Raw genomic sequence first — 20,024 nt, forward strand, 5'->3', positions numbered from 1 at the left:
GCAGCGGAATGCGATCCCCGGAAAACTCGTGCGCAAGTGATGGAGTGGCGTCGGCAGTTCTGATTCGAAAGTCTTCTCCGACAAGCCACAGCCGGGACGTGGAACCCATGGGTGACAATGTCGGGTCCGGGTACCTGGGAGGGTGTCCCAGGATTGACTTGATGCCCAACTGGCGAGCGTAGCGCAACACAGTGCAGCAGGACTAGTAGCAGTTGCACTACAGAGTGCTTTGTATGTACGTATGTCCATGCTGACACCACTATTGATTCCTATCACAACCACTATCGCAGCATAATAAGCTATTGATGAGTTTCTGTGCCGCTTGTGGGCACGATTACCTCAAGCGAGGCTATACAGCCACAACAGATCCTTCAGCCGTTGCATTCCTGAGAGATCGACATGATGATGGCTCTACCTGGTTTCACCTCCTTTTAGTAGGGTTCCCATCCGTCAAATAGCAGTCAAACTGTCGAATCCACGGGAATGGATCGTCTGTCCAAGCGGTCAATGACTTCGGATTGGTTCAAATGACGGGTTGAGGTCCCCGGTACGGAGCAGTGTGGGTAATAAAGCTCACGACTGCGAGAACAAAGGGAGTGAGCTGGTACGAGTATTGCATCATGATATAGATATAGTACCTATGTAGGTATGTATATACTACTCTATACTATCACAACCCCAAGTATGTATTCGTAGGCAACTTTATAGGAACCTCCTTCGCTTCGGGTTCTACTATTTAGTGTCTACTTGCACCGAGGGAATGTGATTCGGAAATGAAGTCCATGGCTCCACGGGGCGGGCGTAGGGATCGTCCTTCTAAAGATTTGGATCCAACAAAATTCGATTTACTGCTCCGTTTTCTGCATGGGAGATTAGAGGGTTCCTCTTTCTCGAGATTTTGTATCCCGCGGAGGCGTCCGAACCCAGAAAACCAACACAGTCAACTCATCCACCGCGGGTGCCGTGCTTATCCCTTGCCCTTGTTTGCCACACCAGGTCATGGGCGAATGGAGGTGGTCCCCAAGGGGGACTATCAAGACCCGTGTCAATGATCGGAGCCAGTGATATGGCGTCATGTCCACCAGTTGCGGCTCGATCGACATTGCATGGCGCCCCCCCTCCCCTGAGAGGCGGAGGACGAGGCGCTTTCCCCATACCGCCATGAAGAAGCGCCAATAAAGATGCGGTCAAAAATACATGTGACCAGCTTTAGGGTAAGTATCGAGGCGATCCATAGAGGTAAACTGAGTATTGAGTCTGGAGATGTACTGTATGTACATGTAGGGTCTAGTTACCTATGTGGACAAAGTAAAGTGTGCGCCAGGAGGTATACAATAATAAAAGCGATGAGGTCATCTGCTCATGGGGAAGACGATAAATTAGGATTTCCTCTCCCGCCATTAGGATGAGGATGAATAAAAGGACCCCCGAAAAATATTGTGATCCTTCTCAAAAAAAAAGGGATTTAAATTAATACGTGTTCTTCAAAGTTTGGTACAAACTCCCACCGAAATTCTGCCCTGGAGATGGAGGACTCCTGTTGGTTAGGAGAGGCTCCTGTTTGGTGGAGGCGAGTGGATCCGGACCTCCGCTCCTATGGGCCAGTGAAGATTGGCGATGGCCCTAAATCAGGACTAAACCGGGTCTAGGGAGAAGTTCCGGTGGTGGTGAGAGTACCCAGTACCCAGTACTCCGTACTTTGTTCGGTTCCTCGACGGTGGGGGGAAGCGGTGTATCGGATACTTGGAGAGGAAAGGGGGGGGGGGGGGGTAAAGGGTTCCCACCACCTCTTCCAGTTTCTGCAGTCTACTCGTACAGTGTACATAGTACTCCGAGTTCGTTCCCTGTTGCCATTTTTTATGGTTTCATGGTTTTCGATTGTTCCTGTCTTTCACTGCTTACACATAGGTATATATGATATGCATAGTTATCATGTAATATATCTGGTTCTAATATACTCGCTCAGGTAGTCAAAAAATACAAAGTACAGTAACAGACTCGGTCAGGTACCTTTATACGGCTAAAGGGGTTCAGTACTCCGTCACTGGGTACTCGTTATGTGGCTGCCACGCGCCTACGGTTTCTTTTCGGACGATCCCTCTGGTCCCAAGGGACGCCCTGCTCCACCGGCCGAAAAGGTACAAAGATAGTCCTAGTTCGGTATGAGGAAGGTACGGTGTATTGCGGGTACCGAAGGGCACTAGTAGGTACTTGTGGCTACCAGTGAGTACTGTGGTATTTAGCAGTACAAATATGTATCGATAGGTATTCAATCGTAACTCATGGTATCTCACGGGTCCCTATCCTTCCCTGCTACTGTCCCGAGTGTACCGACTTGTACCAACAATACCAGCAGTACCATCCATACTGGGAATTGTACCACCACCCAAAACCCACCACTGGCCGTAACGCCGATACCCTCCTTCCTCCCTTTGAACTCATCTGGGAGCTTCTTTCCTTTCCCAACGCCCTCGACCGATTTCCAACTTTTCCTCTCGCGCCCTTTCGACCTTTCGATCTCTTCGTCGACGTCTCCCTTCTCCCTCTCACACCCCCCCATCTCGATCTCGACCTGTCCTCCCTAACAATTTTCGACCGTTGTCCCTTTTACCCGCAACTCCTCCGATTCTTCACCCGTTATCACTCTTTCTTCAACTCCCCCACCGACCCCGGTAGCTACCTCAAGCGTAACACAGATTTTTCGTCTGGGGTACATCGCTAGGGGTAGACCGTGGTCGTTCACCGTTCGTTCCGACCTACGATTCTAAAATCAAAAATCCCGAACGCCGAAAGCAGCTTGCTGCACATTTGTCCCAAAAAAAATCCACTTCTCTCATCCTAAATCGCCACGCTGGACCTCGCAAATTTCTCCCTGTTCGACTGCGTCTGCTGTGAAAAACCTCCCCTATGTCTGATACGGAGATGAATGAAGCCTCACCTGTGCCCACCTTGCCGCAACCAAACGACGGTGGCCGCATGCATATGTCATCCCTGTCATCTTCTTCGTCTATATCCGACGCCGAGACTGAACGTCGGGGTCGATCTGAACGTCCAAGAATGGCGAGCCGCAAACCCAGCGCATCCTAGTCCCTCGGGACCACCCTGAAATCGAGATTGAGGAGGAGGAATTCCCTCCCGACGACGCCCGTGCCATGAGTCCCCGCCGAAATTCCGCTGATTTGGAACGATTGGGTAAAGAAGCCCGCCAGACCCTTCAAGAGTGAGTCTTCTTCTTTTCTCGATACTTGTCGAGAAATCTTTCATTCTCCCTTTCCTTTCTGCCCTTTGGGCTTCCGAAAGGAGAGGCGTCTCCAAAGCCCCCACTAACATGCAATGAAAATCTTTAGGCAAGCCAAGGCCCTCCAATCATCCCTTCAAGCCATCGCAGAGCGCATTGATGTGGTCAAATCAGACCACGACAAGCTGGAGAATGAGAACAAAATCCTGCAAGATTACATAGGTGGCCTCACACGCAACATGACCAAGACCGAAATGAGCCGCAGTACGAAAGCACGCAAGGCGCAGAAGTAACTACATGGCCGATGGAACCAGAAGCGTCGTAGGACGGTGGGAGGTGTTCCACCGTACCTGTGACTCAGGATGGAAATCTAAGGTTTCCACACGAAGCTTTCTGAGAGCCGCCTCCTTATCGCGATTCATACCGATTCTCGATTCCCTTCAACCCTTTAACGACCACATACTTCATCACACACTTTTTTTTTCTCACACGAGGACCCGATCACCCCTTTCCAGTGTCGAATTACGAGAATGCATATCACACGCCTTGGTTGACACCGTTGCCTACAAAATGACGTGTTATGACCCCTTTGGAACGTTGACAGGCCTCTTCCATTTACGAGACCAGATATTGTTTCACGGGGGAATATACAGCCGTTTGTTGTCACATTGTCGCCAAACCTCGTTCCCCCCTGATTCTCTGGCCACCCGGCTTACTTCGAGTGGCTACCCAGACACCCTCTTTTCTCTCTCAGTCCACGCCACAACTCGTCACAGGGCTCCACCGCTCATTCAGCACCGGGATCAACCGTTGAACCAGTGATGGTCATGACCACGCAGCGCTTATTTACTCAAGGGACCAATGGATGCTCAGTGACATCATCGGATATTTGATCCTCGCCCAGTGGTCCGCCACTTGGGTCTTGGCATCCTCGAACCACTCATGATCATCCACCCTCAGCCACTCACAAGTGTCACACCATGCTGTGTCATGGCCAGCGGGACTGACCGACCTCTCATCATTGTCGATATCATCGGGCGTCTTCATTTGCTCTTTCTTTACACGTCTCCTCATTTGGCGTTTTTTTTTTCATCATATGTTTTTTCTACTCGGCGGCTCTTTGCGGACTCATCTTTACCACTGTATTTTTTTATCGGATGCATAGCACCTCGGGCGTTTCGGGGACTGGGACCTAGACTCGATTTGATTGAATGACTTTACCGGAGCCGCAACTTGAAATGTTTTCGTCGTCATAAGGCATTGCATATGGTCATGGTCATGTCAACCGCAGGACGGCGCGGAAAGTGGAAAGCATCTAGGGGGTCATTTATGGAGCAGTCCATTGTTCATTTATTTCTTTCCATTCTTCTCTCTTCATTTCTATTATCTTCCTTTTTTAACACCTGGGACGATGGAAGATGGCAACTTCTGTTCATCTGCCCTTTTTCTCTTCACTTCTTTTCTTTTCGACTGTGGACTGGCTTCTCGCGAAAATGAACCCCCATTTTTCAACTTACGGGAGATCTCCATTTTTCTCGCCGCATCTTACTATTTCTTCTTCTCTATCACAGCTTTGTTCTGCTTACTTGCTTCCCCACTGGCCTTTGTCATACCCTGGGTCTCCTGTGCATGTCTCAAGTCCCCCATCCTTATCTCTACTTTTTCTATTATTTCCCTTGCTTGCATGGTGGGAAGAATGATAGTTCAGTCATGGCAATTGAAATATTCCAATCAATTTTCGCACTATAGAAGTAAAGACGTACAACTAGGTGTATTCAAAACAGTATTCTAATCTTTAGCTCGAGTCATGACGTCCAAAGTGGCTGTGGAGAGACATGAAGATCTGAGACATTCCCCATCTGATCTACGAAAACGACGTATTCTGTGGGGCTCTTGAAACAGTGCAGCTGAAGGAATCATGCAGAGCCGGCATACCCGAGAGTAAATCATTATCTAGCTGGGAGCAGCACTCAACCATAGCCATCTAGTATCCAGCGACCTGGTACGTTATACTAGCGTGGATTGGGATTTCTTCCCCCTCCCAGTGACGCAAGGCTCTTTCGTCAGATTTGAGCTGCGGATTTCGGGAGTGGGGGCATTTTCTATATTTGGATTATCTACAACACAAAAACTCCCGGTTTAGCTACACGAGAGTCATAATCCTAAGACCGGAGACCGGTAGACTCTCGGATCTTGCCAAAATAAGCAATTCGCAGGAATGACAGACCTCTCTAAACGAGACGATGAGCTCACATGAACTTGAACGCCTTGCTTATCTATTTTAAACAGAACGGTCGATATCAAAATATACGTCTCGGTAAGCTTATCCTTCGAGGACTGTGCCGGCTAAATATTGGCGAGGAAAGACAATGCTGCTTTTATTGGATTGCCTCATTTTTTCACGATACGACCCGGAGCTTCCGGTTCCTCATCACGGGGGGTTAGTGTTAGCCCCTTCACGTGGCCTACGGGGTTTTCTGGGAAGTAGCAAGTTTGACATTATTACTAGAGTAAATGGTGATGACAGAACGTAACACAAAGTCTTAATCAGAGTGCGGAAATGGAAGGATTGAAGACTCGAAACCTACGTCCAAGCGGCTTTGTCGGGAATGGTATACAACAGCTTTATAACAGCTTGTGATTTCTTCAAGCAGCATGGAAGTAAGACACAGTAGTAGTAGTAGTAGTAGTAGTTTGATTTAGTAGTTATCGATACAGGGAAAGCAACGTGGTATGGGTACTACTACGTTAGGAGTTAGGGTCCTGTGAGAGCTATCAATTTATTAGACAATGGCACCAGTTTCCTTGGTACAGTTTCATATTGTACTCAAGCACTAACACCTTCAAGGCCAAGATGATGTCTAGTATGCCATTTTCAATGTATTAGAATCTAACACATGTTTCATCCTTGGATGGATTTGCTCCTTGGTTTTTCGCGTATCTGTCGGAGTCCTCTACTGTCGAGACATATTTAGCATTGTTTGCTCGATAGACCCACTGAAGAGTGACTATCACGCTGGGTGACTATTGCTATGCATGCGATAATTCCCCATCAATTCTCGGTTGCCCGGCCCTATCCCCTCCTCGGTAGCTTCGATACCTCGCATCAAAGGAGTTTCTCTTCCGACTGTAGCAAAATAATACCCTATATTCCGTCTAAAAAGGAGAGAATATGGACAGGCCGAGATATCTCGTAAGAGTTTTTTAAATCACGCATTCGTAAGCAATGAATTGAACTCAAGCTGACCCTGGAGCAAAGTACTTGATGCAAGCACCTGAATTCTTGGATCCTGATAGCATACTATTGGCTATCCTTGAAGGTATGATGTCGATGATAATAATCTAGGAGAGTCTCACAGGTTCATATGTTACGAACCGCCTTTTGAGGTGTAGAATGGACTCAATGACAATTTTTTCAGACTTGGGGAATGCCTAGAAGTCAACCCTTTTTTCAAAGATGATTATATGATACTTACGATTCTCCACCTTTGTAAAGGAAGCCCTTATTAGTCTATAACGTTGGTAGTGCTGTTTCTATTTATTTTTCGGGGATCTTTGATAAGAAAAACAATCTGACGGTTTTGGTGATCTGGAGAGGACCAGAAAGATGCGATGGATCCATGTTAAATGACTGCGCAACAAGACCTTTACATTTAGTATAGCAGGTACTGGTACCCTTGCCTCGTCGTTTTCTCTCTATTCTCTAGATCTGTTATCTTCACGATATACTGCCAAGGTGTTACCTGTGCCGCTGCTAATCCCTTGGTTACAATTAGAAGCTCAACACAGTAAAAAGCTCAATGAAATAATCCCTGTGGCTTGATTGCCTCCAGTTATACCCGACACTTGGAAGTCATGATTGCCACGTTATTTTGACGTTAAGGAAATCTCGAAAGTGTAGTATGCCCCTGGGCGATGGCCTGTCTGGATAGAGCACCAGTCAGATTCATGAATGCATCATATGAATAGATAAGCCTCATTGGTTATTCTCCTACTAATCTGCAGTAATTTCTCGGGGGGTGGTATGGGAGTTTCTTAGAGTATGAGAAAACAGGAAATAGACAAGTGGTGGCGTGTTTTTATTCACTCGGTAAATGCACATGACCAGACTTGAACGACAATAATAAAATACTAGTAGTTATCTAGTATTATTATGGTAGGATTACATCTCCAAGTGTTCCAGAACAATGAGTGCACCCCCATGGCACATGGTTCTGATGCTATCATCATTGATGGTATAGAAGCGGCGTGAAGGACAAATTCAATTGACAGGTTCTGTCTAGGAAGGAATACATGTCCATCATATGGGACATGCTCTGTCATTTGTACCCTTTTGCAAGGCCGAATCCACCATAATCCTTAGGTCCCCGGTGGCGGCTTGGTAGGGGCCGGCTGCGCGGGGGGGATTTCCTCTGCCACCTCCGCTTTGAGTTGCTCCAGCCGAACCCGCCATCGTTGTTGAAGCAAAATCAATCTGGATGAGTTTTAACATGAGCTCACGTTATAGGATACTTGCCCTAGACGACGCTCTCTCTGATAGTAGGCCAATCGATTAGATCGACCTCGGGATAAGTGTGAAGTTGACCAAATATATTCACCAAACTAGAAGACAGACACGTTGCTGGAAGGCAGTGCCTCGTACGTATAGTACTCGCTGTCTAAATAGAGATTGTGTCAGGTTAGAACCCATTCAAGTTTCATCTGGAGATGAGGGTAAGCAGAAGCATCAAGAAATCTCCGTACACGTGAATTCCAGGAAGACAGTCGATCTCGTTTAACAGGGGAAAAACGAGCTATCTTGAAAATTGAGACGAGAACCTGTTCGGCCCTGGAGGACATACACGATATTTTTATACCTTGATGATCGGCATTAGATTGTCATTTTAGGAGAAAATTCCAGTGGGCTTGTATGGTCATCTGTTCAACTACGAGTATCATTCCCACCACACCGATTCCCTCCCCATCATCTCCAGGGCGCAGGAGGTGACTGACTTATGTGGTACCCTGCGATTGGACTCTCTTCGCTCCATGCATAGAGCTGAGCTGGAGCTGGCAATGTGAATTCACATCATTGGCGCCTTGAAATTATTGATGCGGCTTCAAGTCATGGACCGTGCACTGATGAGGCACCTAGCCTAAGGTCAGGCGCGTAGGCTCAGCGATTCGTGTGTACCTGCGCCCCGTGGCCTTTCTTTGGCTCTAACTCCTGTGAATTGAGACTGCCCCGTATGTGAGTCGCGCATTCTCAGAGCTTCGTATAAAGCGAAGCGCCAAATGATTGGTCGTATGATCTCCATGAGAATTCGGACGCGGGATGTCTGTATGCTATCATTTGCTAGAAACCCAGCCACTGACCCGGGTGTACCAGTGCCTACGCGCACTGCTCACAGCCAATTATGCAGTCAATTTTAGACGCCTTCATAGACACAGCGGAATACTCCTGCATACTGCGACGGCTGACTGCGCGAGGCTCTACCATAGTGCTGTCAGCTATTCATATGCCCGATAACTACCACAAGTCTGCCTCGTCCCCTTTGCCGCCAGGGCCCCCATAAATACGAAGCAATTTCTGGCAAGCTAATTGCTGATATGTACTCCGAGTCCCCTTCACATATCTTCATATCCGACCCAGAACCAAATTTCTGTCAAAACATGTCCGTCTTAGCTTCCACAGATTCTATTTCTCAATCCCATTCACCCAAAGAGAACCCTTCCAAGAGCGACCTCTATCAGAGACCATGGCAATATCTTGGATATCGGGCTTTCTGTGAATGGTCTTCTTCCGATGATGACCTTTTCGTTCTGCGTCGTTTCAAAGCCCTTAATACCAGAGTCTTATTGAGAATGCAGGACTCAATAGTTCAGCTCGAGGAAAAACTGAATGCCCTAGATATTGAGAACTCTCAACTAGGCTGTCAACCTGTGAATAACGGGTCATTCAGACATGATATGATTGAAAGAAGAGAAGAAATTCTCATCAAGGCACAAGCCGAGCTAAAAGAATATAGTTAGTATATTTCTCTTCTAGTTTCACTCCTTTTTTTTTCTTTTTTTGGCTCTCTCACTTCAAGCTCTCAGCTTCAATCTCGAGGGGCACTTTATATCGACTAACCATGAAAAATAGATGAATATGTCACCAAATACTCAGAGCTAAGATCACGCCAACCAGCCGAGGAGCATGAAAGATTAAATGTGGAAAATTGGCTTTTACGCCGCTTTTCAGATGCTATATTTCCTGCAGAAAGCGAGTATATTACAAAAATAGACGACTTAATACGGGTTGTGCCAGGAAAGAAATCTCCTTTGGTTAAGATTATGGAAAAATGTTCTGGCATAACGGGCAGTATATTCTTCAGAAAGCAAGCTGTAAAAGTAAGTTTTCTTGCCTTAAAAAGCAAACCCTTCTCACAATCACGAAGAGAAAGTACCTGGACTGACTTACACAGGAAGGAGAACATACGGGTTATGACCTAGAGTCCCTTTCCTACTATAACGATGATTCCTTGGAATCCTGCGCCAGCGCCAGTATTATCCTCTGTGGCTTAATTATGCTGGTTGCACCACCGTGGTGGCTACTCTTGGTCCAGGATAAAACGAAGCAGCTTGCAATTATCACTGGCTTTATAGTACTTTTCCTCGCACTTCTTGCAACACTTTCGGCTGCAACCCCATTTGAAAGCTTGGCCGCTACTGCTGCGTATGTACACTTGGGTTCAAAGTTATTTGTATGCGTGCTAATTCCAGGTTCCAGCTATTCTGCAGTTCTTATGGTGTTTATGCAAGTTGGGAATGGCACATAGTAGAGGTCATTCCTAAGGACTGCCAGGAAAATTCATTTCCTTGAATATGCTTATATTCCCATAAGACGTATTTACGGTCTGGATAGCGGTTGAAACCCCACCCGATAAGTTCAAGTTGATGCAGAGAATTCCTATAGAGCTAAGGGAAACGAGGCATGGAACATTATATCTATTCAATATTTGCAATGACCACCTGCCAAGCACTGATCATACCCAGCTTACCACCGAATAAACTAGAATACTGGCACATATCCAGTCTATAGCATAGGGGAGGAAAGGAAGAACTGACTAGTCGTAGTAGGCCTGCAAGATCTGGTTCGCAAGCTGCCCTATCATGATATAGTTACTTGTCGCCAATTAGTACCGAGGATACAGGCACAGACCATTCATGTTTGGACCCAAGGGGATCACGGCAAGACTATGTAGCGAGCCAAATACTGCAAGGCAAATATACTACCGTTGGTTGACCTTTAAACCATATCTAGCGGGATGAACACCGATTGGCAAAATACGAGAGGTATAAGATAGAAAAGACGAAGGAAAAAGAAGAGAAGAAAAGATGAAGCCAGATAGGGGATCGGTACGAGGCCCTGATTGTAGTCCTGATAAGGAGCTGATTTAAAAAAAAGTTCTGTTCGTGTGTATGTGTTGTTGGTGGGGGATTTGGAGAGTGCGCGCAAAGGGGACTCTTTGGGTAGTGAAGAGGCAAGTAGACAAAATAACAAGGAGAATGAAGAAACGAAAAAGGGGGGTGGAGATTGGACTGGTCCCAGGGCAAGGAAAGCACCGTCCTCAAAAAGTGAAAGGGGACGCCAGAAAGTCTGAGCCAGGGGTCTCGAAGGGGAGGGGATTCCGAAAGCGCACCAGGAAACAAATCTCATTTCCCCATCCCTAGGCCGCGAGGCCCTGGGTCCGAAGAATTGAAAACGTATAACCAATGCATCTTGACCATCCTTTTCCGTTCTTGCCCTGTTTAACTTCCTTGCACCGGGAGACCCATCGCGCAGCTCCCTCTTGGTTGTCCCATCCACCCCAAGGACGTGAGTCCATCATCAAGGTCTTTTTAAATTTCCGTTTACTCGGCGGGCTTCTCACCCTCCTGGGCGGGAGCCTCCTCCTTCTTCTCGGCGGGGGCACCCTCCTGGGAAGGCTCGGCCTGGGAAGAGGTCCAGAGAGTCTATGAAAGAGTTAGACAGGTGAATCTAGGAAAAGCGACACAAAGGTTAACCTACCAGGTTGTCACGGAGGAGCTGCATGATAAGAGTGGAGTCCTTGTAGCTCTCCTCGCTCAGGGTGTCAAGCTCTGTAGGAATGAGTTAGTCACATGAACGTTATTAGGTATCAATGGAGTTGGCGCAAACTGACCAGCAATGGCATCATCGAAAGCCAGCTTGGCGAGGTGGCAGGCCTGGTCGGGGGAGTTCAGGATCTCGTAGTAGAAGACCGAGAAGTTCAAGGCCAGTCCGAGGCGGATGGGGTGGGTAGGGGCGAGGTCAGTGGAAGCGATCTCGGTAGCGGCCTTGTAGGCCTCAAGGGAGTAATCAGCGGCACCCTTGCGGCGGTCGCCGATGGCGAACTCGGCAAGGTAACGGTGGTAGTCACCCTTCATCTTGTGGTAGAAGACCTTGGACTCGCCGCTCTGGGCAGACTTAATCAGGTGGTCGTCGAGAACCTCGAGGATGTCGTCACAGATCTTGGCCAGCTCAGCCTCGATCTTTTGGCGGTACTCCTTGATCAGAGTGACCTGGCCCTCGTTACCCTTGGACTCCTCCTTCTGCTCAATGGAGGTGACGATTCTCCAGGACGCACGGCGGGCACCGATGACGTTCTTGTAGGCGACAGACAGGAGATTGCGCTCCTCAACGGTGAGCTCAACATCGGCCGAAGCAACGATCTTCATGTTCTCAACCATCTCTAGAGTGAGCGTCAGTCATCTGCCTTTGCGGGACAGGGTTCCTTTCCCCTTAAAGTTGAAAATGGGAGGCATAGCATACCCTCATAGCGTTCGGCCTGCTCGGCCAGCTTGGCGAGATAAACAGCGTCTTCTTGACCCATTGTGAAATTTTCTAGAATTATCAGAATTTCAGATTAGTCTTTATCCTGATTATGAGCGATAACAGCAAATATGAATGTGGTTGTAGAGATGGAACTGGAATCACGCCATCGACATCATCGCCAGCGACCGGGAGGGGTAGAATCCGCTGACTGCCCTCGATCAGGGACGAGGGGCCATATGCGCTCCATTTTGCATCCCAGGGTGTCTCTGATCCAATCGAGATGTCCCTTTGGACTCCAGTGGTGAATATCACAAGGATCATGGTTTGTTGAGGTACTGGGCGTCGCTGACGTGCGTCGGGGGCTGTGGGTGTTTTTGAAGGGGATCACAGCGTAGCGGTCGCGGCAGCGGACCCGCAAGTAAACAAGGGAACGAGGACGAATGAAGTTCTCTTGCCAGGGAGAAGCGATGCGATCCCGGCGAAGGAGGTATTTCGGGAAATTTGGATGTCCCTCTTGGTCTTGAAGAGGGCAGGAATGCCCCAGGTCCAATGAAGCCCGAGTCGAATGGTTGTGTGGGTTTGGGGGGGAGGGAGTTGTGTGGTGATTTCCAAGGCGGGGAAGAGGCAAACTGATAGAAACAAATTGGGACGAGACAAACTCACCTGAAATTGAAAGAGAGAGAGAAAAGGTATAGAGAAGTAGATAGGGGGGGGAGTGGATGGAGTAGGAAGAGAAGGGGAAAGTTGAGGGAGGAAGATGAGTGACAGTCTGGGAAAGGAGGGGGAGGGCGGTGGGTGTTGTTTGGTGTTGGGATTGGGTTGACCTTACACTACACTATTGCTTTGACTGTGGACTATTACCACTACCACTACTCCGATGGCCCATGTGCCATCTTCCATTGCTCTCTGTTTCTCTGCACAAGCAGTTCTCTTTACTTTCTTAGGTAGAGGCTGTGCTCTCACCCATCGTGCTCCTGCTACTCCTCCTGCTGGTGACTGTACCTCACCTTCTGTGTGGTTCGGTGGACCTAGCGTCATCGTGGCTACCATAATCCCCCCCATCCCGCGCCAATCGCCCCCCCTTAACCACTTGTTACTCCCCGGGTACATCCAAGGCAGACAGAGCCCTACTTCCCTCATTTCTTTGAAACACATCCATCTACCCACTAGCAACCGAGGGCCTCCCTGGTCCAGACCTGATCGATTCCGATCTTCGTACGAGTAGATCCTATAGTTTTCTTCCGTACAGAACATTAACCTTCGAATGTGGTGTACAGTATTGGCATTGAGGAGTTTATTTAGTTACAATGTATACAATTGTCCGCACTGAACTCCGTACTCCGTACTCACCCAGGCTAATCCCCCCTCCCCTCATGATCTGCCTTGCCGAGTCGAATGAGAGAGCCTGAACTTATCGCAGAGATTTCTGCTGACATAATGCATTATCTAATCGCACCCCGGATAGATCACCTGACAGGCCTTGGCATGTGTCGTCATGGGTGGTGAGGTCAAGGTCACCTGTCCAAGCTACTAGTACCCCTGCTTACTTCCCCGAACTTGAATATCATCCAATACTACTTCCCCTTCCAATCCTTCTCTTTGATTTTAAGATATCATCACCATTCACCATTTACAATGCTCCGCCAATCCATCACCCGACCGGCTGTTCTTGCCAACCGTGCCCTCTGCCAGCGCTCGTTCTCTGCTATCGCCCCCCGAATGGGTGAGGGTGACACTGGTGCCCCTCGATCCGGAGGCGGCGGCACCTCAGGGTACGTGGCCAATCCCCCAAATACCTCATTCACTGCATCATATCTCCCTTGTGATGTGGATGCTGTGGCGTTATCTGCGTTGTCGACCGCATGGCGTGTCCGCTATGTCGCTGCTGGATGACATCATTAATCGCTGACATTCGTTGCCTTACAGCGATGCGTTTACCAAGCGTGAGGCTGCCCAGGAAGCCCTGTATATCCGTGAGAAGGAACTTGAGAAGTAAGTCACTCGGGTGGAAGTCACTTCGGAATCCGTCAACAAAGACATGGGGCTAATAACCATCGGGTGGATAGGCTCCACGCCCTGAAGAATAAGATCACCGATCAGCGCGCTCATCTGGACGAACTTGAGAACCACATGTATGTCCTTGCTTCACCTTGCTCCCCCTCTATTTGGCCACCTTACATTGCCTTCCATTACTCTCGCCATCTTGTTGGAACAAATGCTAACCTCCCTCTAGCAACCAGTTGACCAAGGACCAGGGCAAGAAATAAAGCTCTTGCACTGAATAATCGCACTGCCTCGCATCATGAGCCTTGTCTGTTGTAACATAAGATCTCCTCTCCAGTTACCGGGCCTCCTTTGATTTTGTGATTGTGCTCGTGTTAAAGCGGCATGACTAGACAAGACCGAATATTTGTTATAGCATATCAGGAGTCCCTCCATTCATGAAATATTATCCTGTATCTCTCTTCATAGGCCACCTGGGCATGTAGGGATAGGCTTTCGAAGTCCCCCACAAATGCACTGCGTAGTATCATGCTCGATCTCCTGCGGGTGGATAGTACTAGTACCCGGTAAGCTAGTATTAGGTTCACGCCGAATCCACCTGGACATGCAAGTAACTTGAACTACACTACTAGTAGTAGTTATCGGTAGGGTGAAGTGCCTACTAGTAACCATGGTCTCTTTTTCGAATTTGCCTTTTACCTTAGTATCACCTTCAGAAACCTGCCAATCTGAACCCCACTAAATATTGAAAATAAACGCATTGAGGTTGATAAGATGGAATGCAAAGAGTGCAAATGACATGCGTTCCGATGGTTGCCCGGCCCAACTGCTTGTTGGTAAACTTTGCCAAGACGCGCTGGATCGTCATTTTTCGACCTTACTTGCACTCATCCCACCTTTAAAACACCAGTTTACTCCGCATCGCTCAATCACTAAGCCAATCCCTCGACGATTGCTTCCCTGCTGTGATAAATAATGTCTCACGCTATTCCTTAATTCAACTAAGTCTCTAACGCGGCCCGATTATCCTGCCCTCTGACTCGAAGCGCGTCGCTGGTCACGATGGCGAGCTCTGCCGAAGTGATCGTGCTGTCCTCCTCGCCTAACCCTTTCTCACGAACTCCGACAAGGCCACTACGAAATTCCGAGAAGCTCCTTGATGGCTCGCCACGAGGAGCGTCCCCACCATCTCTTCCGTCACCTCCAGAGCTGTTCAACCCTCCGTCACGCTCTCGATCCTTCCCCACCCCAAAGACGACAGATATTGCGACCAAGAAGAAGCCACGGGCGACGAAAAAGCCTGCCGCTTCAGCTTCCCTCGACCAAAATGACCCAGCCAAGTCGAAATCAATGGTAGCGAGCATAGCATCGAAGACAGACTCCACCAGAAATGCCAATCCTAAGATCCAAGATACCGCAGACAACGGGGCAAAGAAGGGCAAAGGGCCACAGAAGAGTCATACCAAAACAAGCACCAAGAAAAAAGAGACAGGCAACATGACGTTAACTGGGAAGGTTACCAAAGGAGGAAGCAGTGATCAACCAAAGGAACCGAGCAAACGAAAGAAGAAGACGACTGCGCCGAGCGAGAGGCCCGATGAGCCTATCGATACAAGTACTCTTCAAGGCTCCGAAGTCGACATGAAAGATAGGGAGCTACATCTAGACGAAGCTTTGAGGAGGAGAATGGATTGGACACCACCGAGAGATACTTCCCCCAAGATAGGGCCGACGATGGAAGGCGAAGGAGATACGGAGAAGACTCCGGCACCAGCCATCACTGGTGGATTTGACAAGTTGCTGTCCAATTATAATTACTCTGGAACAGCTTCAGCTGTCCACGAAATGCCCCCAAATGCGGGTGATGGAGGTCCCACCAAGAGACGACGTATCGAGCTGGTGGATCCTTTGCTTCAGCCATACCAAGTATATCAAGCTGATTCAAATGGAGAAAGCTCGACCCAGGGTACAGATTCATCAACATCTGGTCCTAAGTCGAAAAAGAAACCAAAAGGCCCGAAACGATTAACGACATTGACCGCACGAATGACGGCGCAATATACTTCGAAAAATGCAAATGACGATGGCTCCGCTAGTAATGAACTTCAGGCCACCAGAAAGACCGTTTCTAAACGACGAGGCAAAGGAAAATCGACGGAGGACGAGATTGTTTTTACTGTTCTTTCACCCGAAGCAGCTTTCAGGTCTTTGGAGAATCAAGATCTCGTCTTTGGCACTTGTAGTCAACTCGAACGAGAGGATTCACCACATACACTGGACGAATTGCAGCAAGCTATACGTGCATCCGAGAAGCTTGCTTTTGACGGAAGCCAGCAGACTGCAACAGCCAAGGCCGTTTCGAAGGGCCATGTGTCCTACCTGCCCGGTACAAGAAACCTTTGGCAGTCTGCTGCGCGGAGTACTGAAGGGTCCCTGGTCCAGGCTCAAAGGATGGACGGCGTCAAGCTGGCAGGCTCAGCAGTAGCATCCAAGGAACCAAATTCCCAAACTAAGAGATCATTGAACTGGGAAGATGATGATGGCTGGTTTGAGCTTGACTATGGCAAGTCCAAACCTTCCCCAAAGCAGAAGACGCCAATGAGGGTCAATAGGCCAAAGTTTACAGCCGTGCCTGTGTCCTTGGAGCCCCAGGAACCGCCGGTAGAGGCTGATGAAGCTATTGCGAAGACGAATCCTAACGAAGAGGCAGTCTCTCAACAGCCACAGATGCCTCACTATAGCGGATTCACAGAGGCTGAGCTCACCAAACAGGTTGCGGCCTTTGGCTTCAAATCAGTAAGGGGCCGCAAGAAGATGATAGAGCTATTACAGAAGTGCTGGGAGTCGAAACATGGCAATGGTAGTAAGACTACCCTTGTGCAGTCACAGGCCCAGCCTTCGTCACAAACCGACAATGTTATGAGGCTGTCCAATTCTACCCAGCCGCGTAGCCAAGATCTTACCCCACAACTGGAGACACTGAAAACAGCTACTCGGCCCAAAGGTCAGACCAAGAAGAAGACAGCATCAGCACCAAGCGCATCTTCACGCTCAGGACAAACGGACACGCGAACAGAAACCTTGGTTTCTGTCAACCCCAAGAAAGTTTCGAAACATACAGACAGATTCTCTCAAGCCTTGACATCGTCATTCATAGACGTCGAAGAGATTCAAGACTCCGAGGACGAGACCGCTCCATCGCCTAGTCAAGTCCAAAAGCGTTACCAGGAGATTTCGTCCACCACTTCTGATCTTGCTCCCGAACCATCTCTGGAAATTCGAACCAAGGAATTGACTACAAGTCCCACAAAACGCAAAGCGGTTGCCTCCAAATCTAAAGTCAAAGCCAAGTCCTCTTCATCTGCACCCTCCAAGTCCGACAACCCGGCTTTTTCGAAGCGCAGCAGTTTACCCGATCTCGCTTTCCAGATCACTAAGGCCGTACGCTCCCAACATCTGCTCTCGCCCCTCTCATCTTCAACTGGAAGCCGAAGCCGCCCAACGTGGCACGAGAAGATCCTCATGTACGACCCAGTTATTCTGGAAGATTTCACAACATGGCTGAACGTCGAAGGGCTTGGGCTTGTTGGGGAGGACAGGGAAGTCCATGCTGCAGCGGCTAGGGAATGGTGTGAAAACAAGGGGATCTGCTGTTGCTGGAAGAATAATGCTAGTTGGTGAGATACCTGTGTTTTGGGGCATTGGTGACCCCTTTTTGCATTCGAATTTTATGATACCCAATATTTTTACATTACTCAAGCAAATATGCAATCCTGATAGACCTGAATTTTGTCTGAACAGAACACTATCTGCACATCGTTTCGACGCTACTATCATGGCAACCAAGGCCTCGCACACACATACACCCCCATTCGTCCAACCATTATGGAGCTATTCAGGGAATGACATCCGATGAGCCACCGTTTCCATCAAGCCACCTTTCCAAACTATTCTAGGACATTGTAGAAAGGATATTAGGACAAAGGAAAGCAAAACAATAGGGACAACTATACCAGATCTTGTCCGGACATGTATGGGGTTTGACGTTCAAGTTGCTGTGGAGTGATTCCTTGATCCTGGCAATGAATGTATCGTTCAGCCAACATGATTCATAAATGAGGTCTCATAGTAAGGCAAGAAGAGATCAGTGTATCCCACCGTGTGCGTATGGAATGCTCCAGTATGTGGCACCAGGTCCAAATTTTGGGAAGGAGTACTCACCGAACGCATAATACCACGGTCTTGAGAAGGTTGGTACTCGCACGGGGTTCCAAGTTGTGCTCCCGGGGACTGATGATAAGGCAACAAATTCCGGATCTGTTCATTCAGGACATGGATCTGTTGATCTTTCTCTCGCAACTGACGCTGGAGCTTTCCGATATCCCGATTTAGTTGTCTGATGATGTTTCGAGGATGGGTTTGACCGGTGCTCGTATCGGTCATATTGCACGCTGTGCCCTGTCGAACGCAGTTGTTGCAGCTTTCTGGGTTCCCGTCGCAGGGAAGCTTTCGACACTAGAGATGAGACAGTTAGCTTTGGCCAATAGTATGAATAGGGATGAGATGAGGGGCGCTAGGAAGCTTGATGAGAGGAGAAAGAAGGAAGTCATTACATACCTTGCATCTATCACAAGCTCGTGATGTGCGCTTCCCACTAGGGTTTTCATGAAATCGTCTTCGTAATTCAGCAGAATAGTCACGCTCTGGGTCATATTTCCCTCGGCGGGTTTTCTTGGGGCGTGGTAGCATGGAAATATCTGGCATGGAAAGGTCCATCGAATCGGGAGACGAATGGACAGGAGGGGTGAAAAGATATTCACGTGGAAGGAAATCTTCCATGCTGCCAAAGTATGGCGAGATATGATGGGAGAGAGGAAGAGTAGATAGTGGATTTGCAAAATGAAGGGCTTAAATAGAAAGAGAGAGAAGCAAACTGGAAGAGATTTGGATGGAGGTATTTCGAACGTCACTTTCAAGTTCTTAGACGTATTGTAATCTAACAACTCTTCGTTCCCTTGAAACAGAGAGATCCTTCAAATTAGATGGACAGTTTCACCCGCACCAGGCATTTCAAGACACTAACACCAAGACCAGCTCCAGAGAAGTGGATTAGAAGCAGAATTTATAGAGCAAGACCCAGTTATACTTTCGATTGAATTCTGTTGCGAGACCTTGTACCTCAAATAATCATAGGTAGAACTACACAATGAAAAGAAATATTTTACAATAAACTCTCTTTACCAAGGGCTTGTCAAACATACTTGTATAGATTTCCAGCGAGATGGTTCGAGATGTCCATATCAATTGCATTGTAAGGAACAAAGAATCCAGGGATGACAAAGCCGTCAAACAATCTTGGTCGCACCTAGGCAGCGAGAACCCAGACAATGAATCACCTTCACGAATAGCTAGAATAAGGGCAAGTTGTGGAAGGATTAATCTCCCCCCTTTACTAGCAGGTGGAAGGTCTAAATCAAAAGTACTGAGTAGATTTAGTATCAGGATATGTAGAGTACAAGGACCCCGGAGACCCATCCAAAGAAACAATCAGGAAATAAAAAGATAGACAGTGCAGCATTATTTCATAATAAAATTCCAGAAGAAAGACCACCAGGCATTATTAAAAATCAAACCAAACCACAGCATATGCTTTCAATCTTTAAACTCCCGCCATGCTCGACCAGCCCAAGAACCAGATAATCCGTAACCCGAATCCGGAACCAGCAGCGCGCACCTTCCGCTGTCTGGAGTCAATCTATACGGGTCAAGCAAACAAGAAAAAAAAGGTAAAAGTGCCCCAGAAAACCCGTAACTCCCAAATTATAAGACATCGTCCTTAGAACTTCCAATGGTTGTGATAGAAACTAAACGAAGAGGTAATGCAAATGGATCCAGAATATGAACGAGTAAATCAAAAGGATGCTATATAGCAGTTGAGGAGGTAGACAAGCCGTATCAGTCTGAGAGGCATGTCAAAGACAGGGG

The 20,024-nt window shown here is 48.1% G+C and overlaps 6 protein-coding genes across 6 annotated transcripts; 3 read left to right on the forward strand and 3 right to left on the reverse strand.

Moving 5' to 3' along the window:
- Positions 1 to 2,290: 2,290 nt before the first annotated feature.
- On the reverse strand, positions 2,291 to 2,560 carry N7509_009273 (uncharacterized protein; the record flags this gene model as incomplete). The annotated part of the gene is made up of 1 exon (XM_056633910.1): positions 2,291 to 2,560. The coding sequence occupies one exon, from the start codon at positions 2,558 to 2,560 to the stop codon at positions 2,291 to 2,293; it is 270 nt and encodes an 89-aa protein (XP_056484530.1).
- A 347-nt stretch (positions 2,561 to 2,907) lies between these two features.
- On the forward strand, positions 2,908 to 3,531 carry N7509_009274 (short coiled-coil protein; the record flags this gene model as incomplete). Its single annotated transcript, XM_056633911.1, has 3 exons — positions 2,908 to 3,049; positions 3,088 to 3,220; positions 3,348 to 3,531. 3 exons carry the CDS (start codon positions 2,908 to 2,910, stop codon positions 3,529 to 3,531), a joined length of 459 nt encoding a protein of 152 aa, XP_056484531.1.
- A 7,582-nt stretch (positions 3,532 to 11,113) lies between these two features.
- Positions 11,114 to 12,093, reverse strand: artA (14-3-3 adaptor artA; the record flags this gene model as incomplete). Its single annotated transcript, XM_056633912.1, has 4 exons — positions 11,114 to 11,215; positions 11,271 to 11,341; positions 11,404 to 11,952; positions 12,033 to 12,093. 4 exons carry the CDS (start codon positions 12,091 to 12,093, stop codon positions 11,114 to 11,116), a joined length of 783 nt encoding a protein of 260 aa, XP_056484532.1.
- A 1,577-nt stretch (positions 12,094 to 13,670) lies between these two features.
- Positions 13,671 to 14,302, forward strand: N7509_009276 (uncharacterized protein; the record flags this gene model as incomplete). Its single annotated transcript, XM_056633913.1, has 4 exons — positions 13,671 to 13,807; positions 13,962 to 14,027; positions 14,102 to 14,167; positions 14,269 to 14,302. The coding sequence occupies 4 exons, from the start codon at positions 13,671 to 13,673 to the stop codon at positions 14,300 to 14,302; spliced, it is 303 nt and encodes a 100-aa protein (XP_056484533.1).
- Positions 14,303 to 15,101: 799 nt separating this feature from the next.
- slx4 lies at positions 15,102 to 17,720 on the forward strand (the record flags this gene model as incomplete). The annotated part of the gene is made up of 1 exon (XM_056633914.1): positions 15,102 to 17,720. One exon carries the CDS (start codon positions 15,102 to 15,104, stop codon positions 17,718 to 17,720), a length of 2,619 nt encoding a protein of 872 aa, XP_056484534.1.
- Positions 17,721 to 18,046: 326 nt separating this feature from the next.
- N7509_009278 (putative C6 finger domain protein) lies at positions 18,047 to 18,878 on the reverse strand (the record flags this gene model as incomplete). Its single annotated transcript, XM_056633915.1, has 3 exons — positions 18,047 to 18,115; positions 18,261 to 18,554; positions 18,657 to 18,878. The coding sequence occupies 3 exons, from the start codon at positions 18,876 to 18,878 to the stop codon at positions 18,047 to 18,049; spliced, it is 585 nt and encodes a 194-aa protein (XP_056484535.1).
- Positions 18,879 to 20,024: the final 1,146 nt, after the last annotated feature.

This window comes from Penicillium cosmopolitanum (assembly GCF_028827165.1).
Source record: "Penicillium cosmopolitanum strain IBT 29677 chromosome Unknown utg000009l:1.0-9042332.0:1.0-9050551.0, whole genome shotgun sequence".
NCBI lineage: Eukaryota > Fungi > Ascomycota > Eurotiomycetes > Eurotiales > Aspergillaceae > Penicillium > Penicillium cosmopolitanum.